At 38.8% G+C, this 12,500-nt stretch overlaps 1 protein-coding gene and 1 long non-coding RNA gene across 3 annotated transcripts in view; both read left to right on the forward strand.

Moving 5' to 3' along the window:
* Positions 1-12,500, forward strand: part of col5a3b (collagen, type V, alpha 3b) — a 63,873-nt gene that overhangs the window by 20,306 nt on the left and 31,067 nt on the right. Inside the window, exons 4-16 of the mRNA XM_052126178.1 lie at positions 1-49; positions 149-271; positions 904-1,020; positions 5,323-5,445; positions 5,524-5,574; positions 5,884-5,925; positions 6,062-6,124; positions 6,204-6,278; positions 6,353-6,424; positions 7,030-7,086; positions 11,769-11,822; positions 11,935-11,988; positions 12,066-12,119. The exon at positions 1-49 is cut by the window's left edge and continues 114 nt beyond it. Of these exons, the coding sequence (XP_051982138.1) occupies positions 1-49; positions 149-271; positions 904-1,020; positions 5,323-5,445; positions 5,524-5,574; positions 5,884-5,925; positions 6,062-6,124; positions 6,204-6,278; positions 6,353-6,424; positions 7,030-7,086; positions 11,769-11,822; positions 11,935-11,988; positions 12,066-12,119 (934 nt within the window). The remainder of the gene's footprint in view (positions 50-148; positions 272-903; positions 1,021-5,322; positions 5,446-5,523; positions 5,575-5,883; positions 5,926-6,061; positions 6,125-6,203; positions 6,279-6,352; positions 6,425-7,029; positions 7,087-11,768; positions 11,823-11,934; positions 11,989-12,065; positions 12,120-12,500) is intronic.
* Positions 7,844-10,524, forward strand: LOC127643429 (uncharacterized). 2 transcript variants are annotated; one of them, XR_007970514.1, is made up of 3 exons: positions 7,844-8,171; positions 9,290-9,461; positions 9,806-10,524. It is a non-coding gene; the product is annotated as an uncharacterized LOC127643429 (long non-coding RNA). The 2 variants fall into 2 exon arrangements; XR_007970515.1 differs by lacking the exon at positions 7,844-8,171 and adding an exon at positions 8,532-8,601.

Below are 12,500 nucleotides of genomic sequence, written 5' to 3' on the forward strand. Positions count from 1 at the left end.
GGGTGTGACTGTGTTTGGAACGAGACTTCTGGATGAAGAAGTGTTTGAGGTCAGTGTGTGTGTGTGTGTGTGTGTGTGTGTTTGTGTAAATGTATGTGTGGTTATATGCAGTTTGTGTGTGTTTAAGTATATGTGTGTGTGTGTGTAGGGTGAGATTCAGCAGCTGTTGATATCTCCAGACCCCAGAGCCGCTGCAGATTACTGCCACACCCACATTCCTGACTGTGACTCCGCCCTCCCTTACAACAGCCTATCACTGGACCCTGTAGAGGTAACCCCGCCCACTGATTTACATGAATCTGTACTCTACCTTAATTCTTCATTTATTAATATGTCAAGCTCTCTCTCTCTCTCTCTCTCTCTCTCTCTCTCTCTCTCTCTCTCTCTCTCTTCATCAGTATTCCTGTCTTTTCTTTGGCTCAGTTAAGAATACAGTGTAGAACATGGTGTTGAGGATACCTGCCAGAAACATTCACTGTGTGTGTGTGTGTGTGTGTGTGTGTGTGTGTGTGCACATTGCCTGTAGCTACTGTATAAAGTGTAGAAGATCACAAAGCAAGTGTGTGTGTGTGTGTGTGTGTGTGTAGACTGTAAGTCGAGCTCATATTAAAGTTGTGTTCAGGCCTTGTTGTCATGTTGTGGATGAAGATGGTTTTGTGTTGTTTTGTGACTGCTGGAGGATATATGCAATATTCATGATTGTTGTCAATACAGAATCAAGCTTTTATATAATTTCTGAGCAAATACACAGTTATGGAGATTTATTACACTGCTCTCTGGTATACTCTATTCTGATTGGTCAATGGCACCATCCAGCGGTCTTATATTTCTGAGCTACCCCCGCACATCTGGGGATTAAGTCATATCAGACCACTCATATTACGACATGGTGATGCTGTGCAGGTCAAGAGACCCCCCAGGAAGCCAACTGAAGAATTTGATGATGACCTCTACAATGACCTTTACAGTGACCTCCCTGAAACTACGGTTACTGCAGGAGACAATGTCACAGAGTATGAGGTGTGTGTTATCTCATTGTGTGTGTGTTATCTCATTGTGTGTGTGTTATCACATTGTGTGTGTGTGTTATCTCATTGTGTGTGTGTGTTATCACATTGTGTGTGTGTTATCTCATTGTGTGTGTGTGTGTTATCTCATTGTGTGTGTTATCATATTGTGTGTGTGTTATCTCATTGTGTGTGTGTGTTATCTCATTGTGTGTGTGTGTGTGTGTATCACATTGTGTGTGTGTGTGTGTCTCATTCTGTGTGTATTATCTCATTGTGTGTGTGTGTTATCTCATTGTGTGTGTGTGTGTGTGTGTGTTATCACATTGTGTGTGTGTGTGTCTCATTCTGTGTGTATTATCTCATTGTGTGTGTGTGTTATCTCATTGTGTGTGTGTGTGTGTGTTATCACATTGTGTGTGTGTGTGTCATTCTGTGTGAATTATCTCATTGTGTGTGTGTTATCACATTGTGTGTGTGTTATCTCATTGTGTGTGTTATCTCATTGTGTGTGTGTTATCATATTGTGTGTGTGTTATCTCATTGTGTGTGTGTGTGTGTGTGTTATCTCATTGTGTGTGTGTGTGTGTTATCACATTGTGTGTGTGTGTCTCATTCTGTGTGTATTATCTCATTGTGTGTGTGTTATCTCTTTCTGTATGTGTGTGTGTTATCTCATTGTGTTTGTGTTATCTCATTGTGTGTGTGGGTGTGTGTTATCTCATTGTGTGTGTGTGTGTTATCTCATTGTGTGTGTGTGTGTGTGTGTGTTATCTCATTGTGTGTGTATTATCACATTGTGGGTGTGTGTTATCTCATTGTGTGTGTGTTATCATATTGTGTGTGTGGGTGTGTGTTATCTCATTGTGTGTGTGTGTTATCTCTTTGTGTGTGTGGTGTGTGTGTGTGTTATCTCATTGTGTGTGTTATCTCTTTGTGTGTGTGTGTTATGTCTTCCTGTATATGTGTGTTATCACATTGTGTGTGTTATCTCATTGTGTGTGTGTGTTATCTCATTGTGTGTGTGTGTTATATCATTGTGTGTGTGTGTTATCTCATTGTGTGTGTGTGTTATCTAATTGTGTATGTAGGTGTGTGTTATCTCATTGTGTGTGTGTTATCACATTGTGTTTGTGGGTGTGTGTTATCTCATTGTGTGTGTGTTATCTCATTGTGTGTGTTATCACATTGTGTGTGTGGGTGTGTGTTATCTCATTGTGTGTGTGTTATCTCACTGTGTGTGTGTTATCTCATTGTGTGTGTGTTATCTCTTTGTGTGTGTGGGTGTGTGTGGGTGTTATCTCATTGTGTGTGTTATCTCTTTGTGTGTGTGTGTTATCTCTTCCTGTATATGTGTGTTATCTCATTGTGTGTGTTATTTCATTGTGTGTGTGTATCTCATTGTGTGTGTGTGTGTGTGTTATCTCTTCCTGTATATGTTTTATCTCATTGTGTTTGTGTTATCTCTTTGTGTGTGTATCTCTTCCTGAATGTGTGTGTTATCTCACTGTGTGTGTGTTATCTCTTCCTGTATGTGTGTGTTATCTCATTGTGTGTGTGTATATCTCATTGTGTGTGTGTGTGTGTGTTATCTCTTCCTGTATATGTTTTATCTCATTGTGTTTGTGTTATCTCTTTGTGTGTGTATCTCTTCCTGAATGTGTGTGTTATCTTACTGTGTGTGTGTGTGTGTTATCTCTTCCTGTATGTGTGTGTTATCTCATTGTGTGAGTTATCTCATTGTGTGTGTGTTATCTCTTCCTGTATGTGTGTGTTATCTCATTGTGTGTGTTATCTCTTTGTGTGTGTGTGTTATCTCTTCCTGTATATGTGTGTTATCTCATTGTGTGTGTGTTATCTCATTGTGTGTGTGGGTGTGTGTTATCTCATTGTGTAAGTGTTATCTCATTGTGTGTGTGTTATCTCTTTGTGTGTATCTCTTCCTGTATGTGTGTGTTATCTCATTGTGTGTGTGTGTGTTATATCTTCCTGTATGTGTGTGTTATCTCATTGTGTGTGTGTTCGTGTGTTTTCTGATTATGTGTTTTTGTGTTATCTTATTGTGTGTGTGTGTGTTATCTGTCATTGTCTGTGTGTTTTCTCATTGTGTGTGTGTTATCTCATTGTGTGTGTGTTATCTCTTCCTGTATGTGTGTGTGTTATCTCATTGTGTTTGTGTTATCTCATTGTGTGTGTGTGTGTGTGTGTGTGTGTGTGTTATCTCATTGTGTGTTTGTGTGTGTGTTATCTCTTCCTGTATGTGTGTGTGTGTATCTCATTGTGTGTGGGTATGTGTTATCTCATTTTGTGTGTGTGTGTGTGTGTGTGTGTGTGTTATCTCATTGTGTGTGTGTGTGTGTGTTATCTCTTCCTGTATGTGTGTGTTATCTCATTGTGTTTGTGGGTGTGTGTTATCTCATTGTGTGTGTTATCTCATTGTGTGTGTGTGTGTGTGTGTTATCTCATTGTGTGTTTTTGTGTTATCTCATTGTGTGTGTGTGTTATCTGTCATTGTCTGTGTGTTTTCTTACTGTGTGTGTGTTATTTCTTCCTGTATGTGTGTTATCACATTGTGTGTGTGTTCGTGTGTGTTATCTGATTATGTTTTTTTGTGTTATCTCATTGTGTGTGTGTGTTATCTGTCATTGTCTGTGTGTTTTCTCATTGTGTGTGTGTTATCTCATTGTGTGTGTGTTATCTCTTCCTGTATGTGTGTGTTATCTCATTGTGTCTGTGTGTGTGTTATCTCATTGTGTTTGTGTTATCTCATTGTGTGTGTGTGTGTGTGTGTTATCTCATTGTGTGTGTGTGTGTTATCTGTCATTGTCTGTGTGTTTTCTCATTGTGTGTGTGTGTGTTATCTGTCATTGTCTGTGTGTTTTCTCATTGTGTGTGTGTTATCTCATTGTGTGTGTGATATCTCTTCCTGTATGTGTGTGTTATCTCATTGTGTGTGTGTGTGTGTGTTATCGCATTGTGTGTGTTATCTCTTCCTGTATGTGTGTGTTATCTCATTGTGTCTGTGTGTGTTATCTCATTGTGTCTGTGTGTTATCTCTTCCTGTGTGTGTGTGTTATCTCATTGTGTTTGTTATCTCATTGTGTGTGTTATCTCTTCCTGTATGCGTGTGTTATCTCATTGTGTCTGTGTGTGTTATCTCATTGTGTCTGTGTGTTATCTCTTCCTGTATGTGTGTGTGTTATCTCATTGTGTGTGTGTGTGTTATCTCATTGTGTGTATGTTTGTGTGTGTTATCTGATAATGTGTTTTTGTGTTATCGCATTGTGTGTGTTATCTCTTCCTGTATGTGTGTGTGTTATCTCATTGTGTGTGTGTTATCTGTCATTGTCTTTGTGTTTTCTCATTGTGTGTGTGTTATCTCTTCCTGTATGTGTGTGTGTGTGTTATCTCATTGTGTGTGTGTGTGTGTGTGTGTGTTATCTGTCATTGTCTGTGTGTTTTCTCATTGTGTGTGTGTTATCTCATTGTGTGTGTTATCTCATTGTGTGTGTGTGTTATCTCATTGTGTGTATGTTCGTGTATGTTATCTGATTATGTGTTTTTGTGTTTTTGTGTTATCTGTCATCGTCTGTGTGTTTTCTCATTGTGTGTGTGTTTTCTCATTGTGTGTGTGTGTGTTATCTGATTATGTGTTTTTGTGTTATGTCGTGTGTGTGTGTGTTATCTGATTATGTGTTTTTGTGTTATCTCATTGTGTGTGTGTATCTCATTGTGTGTGTGTGTGTGTTTTATCTGTCATTGTGTTTGTGTTATCTCATTGTGTGTGTTATCTCATTGTGTGTGTGTTATGTCATTGTGTGTGTGTTTTCTCATTGTGTGTGTGTTATCTCATTGTGTGTGTTATCTCATTGTGTGTGTGTTATGTCGTTGTGTGTGTGTTATCTCATTGTGTGTGTTATCTCATTGTGTGTGTGTTATGTCATTGTGTGTGTGTTATCTCATTGTGTGTTATCTCATTGTGTGTGTGTTATGTTATTGTGTGTGTGTTATCTCATTGTGTGTGTGTTATCTGATTGTGTGTGTGTTATGTTATTGTGTGTTTGTTATGTTATTGTGTGTGTGTTATGTTATTGTGTGTGTGTTATCTCATTGTGTGTTATCTCATTGTGTGTGTGTTATGTTATTGTGTGTGTGTTATCACATTGTGTGTTATCTCATTGTGTGTGTGTTATGTTATTGTGTGTGTGTTATCTCATTGTGTGTGTGTTATCTCATTGTGTGTGTGTGTGTTATCTGATTATGTGTTTTTTGTTATCTCATTGTGTTTGTGTTATGTCATTGTGTTTTGTTTTAGATCGTGGAGTATGTGGACTCTGAGAATGAAACAGCGTATTTCAAGGAATACACAGAATATCACGATTATGAGGAATATGATTATCGTCCAGCAGAGAGAGAGGAGCAGGTCTTCAGAGGACAGGTGAAGCTCTCTCTCTCTATCTCTCTCTTTATTGTTCCTCTGTTTGTTGGATCTGTTGTGATGTTGTCTTGATTTCAGTCATTAGGTTCAGATAAAGGAGAAAAGGGAGAACCTGCAGTGTTGGGAGAGGTGACACACACACACACACACACACACACACACATATGAAATAGTATGTATTGACTATAGACTGACTGTCAATGTACAGGATGTCCATTACTGTACACACGAGTTTTACTCATTTTATTCTAACTAAGAGAAAAGTTGAAATGATTTTCTGCAGTTCAGTCATCACATTATCTAACTCTTTATAGAATTCATTATTACATCATAGCATTTCATTAAATAGACATTCCCTCAGTCTTCTTCTGCTGAGACAGTCATATAAATGTGTGCGTGTAAACATGTTTGATTTATTTTGTGTCTGGTGTTATGAAGGGCACCCTGATCGTAGGACCATCCGGCCTGCCTGGTCCTGAGGTAATATCACCACCATTGTAATTAGTGGCTCTTCTCCATCATTTGAGGCATTACTGTTCCTATTATCAGTAGAGAATGAACACAAACGCTCAGTTTAGTGAACTATTCTCATTTGTGTTTTGGTTGTTTGCTGCAGGGACCGCCAGGTGAGCCCGGTCCAATGGGATCCCCAGGACCAATAGGAGATCCAGGAGACCTGGTAAGACACACACACACATACTGTGAATCATGAAGATTATCATCAGACACATGTTGAATCTGTGTGTGTGTTATTTCAGGGTCCTGCAGGACGCCAGGGTCTTGCAGGGGCTGATGGGATACCTGGTCCTCCAGGGACACTGCTCATGTTACCTGTAAGTGTCACATATCACATGACTTGTGTTCTTGTCCATGAGTGCATGACTCTAACTCTCTCTGTGTGTGTTAGTTTCAGTCTGGTGGTGATCCGGTGATATCAGCTCAAGAAGCTCAAGCTCAAGCCATCCTGCAGCACACTAAGGCAAGACACCACTGTAACTCTACACTAACTCTATTATCACTCCATTATATTACACGTGCTCTTCTGACGCTGTAGTAAATTACATTCGGTTCAATGTACTGCCATCTTGTGGTCAAATAATGAGGTGCACCCAAGCCACAGCGTGCCATTGCAGCAGCTCCTAACTTGTGCTTTGATTTGGATTTGAATGCTATTATGTCAATTCGTCACTACAGGAAGTGTTTATAATTTAGCCAAGAAAATAAGCTGCATCCCTGTTTATCTCTATCTTTGGCAGTGCTCAGCTAGCACAGTGTTTTCAGGAAGTACACTCTCTGGAAGCTGACATCTTTGCTCATGGGGGCTCAGTTGTGGGATCAATGGCAACAGATAGGGGACAATACCATTACTGCCACTCAAAAGTCCATTTCACATTTTTAAGGGGCTTTCAAAAATAAGCTGTCACTGGAAAGGATGTACTATAATGTAGTAAAATAATTTTGATTAAAACGTTCAGTTGTGTTCTGAATTTCTCATCGTGACCTTGATTTGACCTGTCTGTGACCTGATCATGACCTTATTTTGATGTCTCTATGATTACTAATGTTTGTGTTGTTTCTGTACAGCTGTCTTTGAAAGGGCCACCTGGACCATTAGGACTGACCGGACGTCCTGGCCCACTGGTGAGAGAGAGTGTGTGTGTGTGTCTGTGTATATGTGTGTGTGTCTGTGTGTTTGTGTGTGTGTGTGTGTGTGTGTGTGTGTGTGTGTGTGTGTGTGTGTGTGTGTGTGTGTGTGTGTGTGTGTGTGGCACCCTCTAATGCTTATGACGGTACAGTGTCTGTATTTGCAGTTGATGTGATTTATGAACATCATTTTAAGTCACTTGACAAGAATTCATCTACTGAGATAGTAAATGAAAATGTTTCAGGTTTAATCTTTTACAGTTTTAATTTAATCTGAATAAAATGGATGATTACCCCCACACACACACAGACTCACAAAAAACGTGACAAAGGCATGTGAATCCTTTGGAATTACCTGCATTTATGTATATATTTCCCTTAAAATCTGGATTGATCTTCATCTTAGAACAATAATAAACAATCACAAACTATTTGATCTGATGACACACAAATTATTGTTTTGTTCTTGCACATGTTGAATACATCATTCAAACATTCACAGTTAATTAACCCCTAGGCTAATGTCATCAACAAAAGCTAATTAGAGTAAGGAGATGGCAAACCTGGCATCCAGTGAATGAAATGAGATTGTAGGTGTGGGTTAGAGCAACTTTGACTTATAAAAAGCACTCAAACATTTTGAGTTTACGATTCACTAGAAGCATCTGCTGATGTGGACCACAAGATCTCAGAAGACCTACGATCAAAAATTGTTGTTTTGCATAAAGCTGGAAAGGGTTATAAAGTTATCTGGAAGAAATTAGATATCCATCTGCTCACAGTTAGACAAACTGTCTATAAATGGAGATGATTTAGTACTATAGGTACTCTCACTAGAAGTGGCCGTTAGATATTCATCTGTCCACAGTTAGACAAACGGTCTATAAATGGAGGTGATTTAGTACTATAGGTACTCTCACTAGAAGTGGCCGTTAGATATTCATCTGTCCACAGTTAGACAAACTGTCTATAAATGGAGATGATTTAGTACTATAGGTACTCTCACTAGAAGTGGCCGTTAGATATTCATCTGTCTACAGTTACACAAACTGTCTATAAATGGAGGTGATTTAGTACTATAGGTACTATCACTAGAAGTGTCCGTTAGATATTCATCTTTCCACAGTTAGACAAACTGTCTATAAATGGAGATGATTTAGTACTATAGGTACTCTCTCTAGAAGTGGCCGTTAGATATTCATCTGTCCACAGTTAGACAAACTGTCTATAAATGGAGATGATTTAGTACTATAGGTACTCTCTCTAGAAGTGGCCGTTAGATATTCATCTGTCCACAGTTAGACAAACGGTCTATAAATGGAGGTTATTTAGTACTATAGGTACTCTCACTAGAAGTGGCCGTTAGATATTCATCTGTCCACAGTTAGACAAACTGTCTATAAATGGAGATGATTTAGTACTATAGGTACTCTCACTAGAAGTGGCCGTTAGATATTCATCTGTCCACAGTGAGACAAACTGTCTATAAATGGAGATGATTTAGTACTATAGGTACTCTCTCTAGAAGTGACCGTTAGATATTCATCTGTCTACAGTTAGACAAACTGTCTATAAATGGAGATGATTTAGTACTATAGGTACTCTCACTAGAAGTGGCCGTTAGATATTCATCTGTCCACAGTTAGACAAACGGTCTATAAATGGAGGTGATTTAGTACTATAGGTACTCTCACTAGAAGTGACCATTAGATATTCATCTGTCCACAGTGAGACAAACTGTCTATAAATGGAGTTGATTTAGTACTATAGATACTCTCTCTAGAAGTGACCGTTAGATATTCATCTGTCCACAGTTAGACAAACTGTCTATAAATGGAGATGATTTAGTACTATAGATACTCTCTCTAGAAGTGGCCGTTAGATATTCATCTGTCCACAGTTAGACAAACTGTCTATAAATGGAGATGATTTAGTACTATAGGTACTCTCACTAGAAGTGGCCGTTAGACATTCATCTGTCCACAGTTAGAGAAACTGTCTATAAATGGAGATGATTTAGTACTATAGGTACTCTCACTAGAAGTGGCCGTTAGATATTCATCTGTCCACAGTGAGACAAACTGTCTATAAATGGAGATGATTTAGTACTATAGATACTCTCTCTAGAAGTGGCCGTTAGATATTCATCTGTCCACAGTTAGACAAACTGTCTATAAATGGAGATGATTTAGTACTATAGGTACTCTCACTAGAAGTGGCCGTTAGATATTCATCTGTCCACAGTGAGACAAACTGTCTATAAATGGAGATGATTTAGTACTATAGGTACTCTCACTAGAAGTGGCCGTTAGATATTCATCTGTCCACAGTTAGACAAACTGTCTATAAATGGAGATGATTTAGTACTATAGGTACTCTCACTAGAAGTGGCCGTTAGATATTCATCTGTCCACAGTTAGACAAACTGTCTATAAATGGAGATGATTTAGTACTATAGATACTCTCTCTAGAAGTGGCCGTTAGATATTCATCTGTCCACAGTGAGACAAACTGTCTATAAATGGAGCTGATTTAGTACTATAGATACTCTCTCTAGAAGTGGCCGTTAGATATTCATCTGTCCACAGTTAGACAAACTGTCTATAAATGGAGATGATTTAGTACTATAGGTACTCTCACTAGAAGTGGCCATTAGACATTCATCTGTCCACAGTTAGAGAAACTGTCTATAAATGGAGATGATTTAGTACTATAGATACTCTCACTAGAAGTGGCCGTTAGATATTCATCTGTCCACAGTGAGACAAACTGTCTATAAATGGAGATGATTTAGTACTATAGGTACTCTCACTAGAAGTGGCCGTTAGATATTCATCTGTCCACAGTGAGACAAACTGTCTATAAATGGAGATGATTTAGTACTATAGGTACTCTCACTAGAAGTGGCCGTTAGATATTCATCTGTCCACAGTTAGAGAAACTGTCTATAAATGGAGATGATTTAGTACTATAGGTACTCTCACTAGAAGTGGCCGTTAGATATTCATCTGTCCACAGTTAGACAAACTGTCTATAAATGGAGATGATTTAGTACTATAGGTACTCTCACTAGAAGTGGCCGTTAGATATTCATCTGTCCACAGTTAGACAAACTGTCTATAAATGGAGATGATTTAGTACTATAGGTACTCTCACTAGAAGTGGCCGTTAGATATTCATCTGTCCACAGTTAGACAAACTGTCTATAAATGGAGATGATTTAGTACTATAGGTACTCTCACTAGAAGTGGCCGTTAGATATTCATCTGTCCACAGTTAGAGAAACTGTCTATAAATGGAGATGATTTAGTACTATAGGTACTCTCACTAGAAGTGGCCGTTAGATATTCATCTGTCCACAGTTAGAGAAACTGTCTATAAATGGAGATGATTTAGTACTATAGGTACTCTCACTAGAAGTGGCTGTTAGATATTCATCTGTCCACAGTGAGACAAACTGTCTATAAATGGAGATGATTTAGTACTATAGGTACTCTCACTAGAAGTGGCCATCCAGTCAAGATGACTCAAAGGGAACACCGCAGAATGATCAATGAGGTAAAACAGATTCCTAGAGTGACAGATAAAGACTTGAAGGAATCATTGGAACTGGTTAACATCTCTGTTCATGAGTCTACTATACAGAAAACATTAAACAGGTATGGTGTTCATGTCAGGACATCATGAAGGAAGCCGCTGCTTTCCAATAAAAACATTGCTGCACACCTGAAGTTTGCCAAAGACCATCTTGACACGCCACAATGCTACTGAAAATGTTTTGTGGGCTGATGAAAGTAAGGTTGAAATGTTTGGGAAAAACACACAGCACTACGCATACCAACATGAAAACATCATCCCAACAGTGAAGTACGGTGGAGGGAGCATCGTGATTTGGGGCTGCTTTACGACTATGTGGCCTGGAGCATTTGTGATCATCAAGGGTAAAATTAATTCTCAAGTATATCAAGATATTCTTTAGGATAATGTCAGGGTGGCAGTGTGCCAGCTGAAGCTCAGTAGAAGTTGGGTGATGCAGCAGGACAATAACTATAAACATTGAAGTAAATCCACCACAGAATGACTTAAAAAAAAAGAAAATCCCAGTCAGAGTCCAGACCTTAACCCAATAGAGATGCTGTGGAATGACCTCAAGAGAGCCGTTCACACCAGACATCCTAAGCTGAAGCAGTTCTGTAAGGAAGAATTATCCAAAAATCCTTCTGAACGTTGTGCTGGTTTAATCTGCAGATACCGGAAACACTTGATTGAGTTTATTGCTGCAAAAGGAGGATTGACCAGTTATTAAATCCAAGGGTTCACTTACATTTTCCACAGCACTGTGAATGTGTAATGGGATGTGTTCAATAAAGACATGGAAGATTATAATAGTTTGTGTGTTGTTATCTTAAGCACATTGTGTTTGTCTGTACTTGTGACTCTGGTGAAGGTGACATCACATTTTATGACCTGTTAAAACCAGAAAATCAGCTAATTATAAAGGGTTCACATACATTTTTTGCCACAGTAGATGCGCATCAAAAAAGTCATAATTGAATACAAATAAAATGTGAATACATAATTACATAAACAGAGAATATCATCAGTATCACCACATAGCTCCTGAAATGTTACTCTGATTATTGTGAAGTGCTTCTGTTTTATCACTGTGTGTTTGACAGGGTTCTCCAGGGTCACGGGGTTTGAAGGGTGATCGTGGATTGACTGGACCACCGGTGAGAGATTATGATGTTTATCATGTTTAAACAGTGTGTGTCCATCACATTCACAGCTCAACTAGATCATCCACATGTCTGTCTGTCTGTCTGTCTGTCTGTCTGTCTTCAGGGTCCTCGTGGGTTGCTGGGAGCTCCAGGACTGAATGGTAAACCTGGAAAAAGGGTGAGTTTAATCCCAGTTAAACACACAACACAAAACATCTTAACACTTCAAATACATGAGTGTGTGTGTGTTGTCAGGGTCGTGGTGGTATAGACGGGGGTCGAGGTGAACCAGGAGAAACCGGAGCTAAAGTGAGTTATTGATCTATCATGTATGAGTGACACTTTTCTCTCTTGTTGAACATCACTGTTCAGAGACCTCATGCAGATGTTTACAGGTTTCACCATCATGCTGTGAGTTGTGCTGTAAAAATGTTCTGTGTTCAAGCAAACATTAGATCTGCCTCTCAAATAAATGAAGGCTGCAGTTTTCACTCTACATTTACTTTTCTCCTATCACAATATGTAGCAATATAATGCTTTATTAACATTTTTCAAACAAAGCCTCCACAGTATGAAGATAAAAATGCACTAAAATATCACCAATTCAAGTTATAAACATTTCCCAAAGTCTAAGTGGGAGTGTGAGTAATTGACTGAACTAGTCTTCACTTAGGTTCATTGCAATGGGCG

Source organism: Xyrauchen texanus, chromosome 5 (genome assembly GCF_025860055.1).
Source record: "Xyrauchen texanus isolate HMW12.3.18 chromosome 5, RBS_HiC_50CHRs, whole genome shotgun sequence".
In the NCBI taxonomy this organism is placed as follows: Eukaryota; Metazoa; Chordata; class Actinopteri; order Cypriniformes; family Catostomidae; genus Xyrauchen; species Xyrauchen texanus.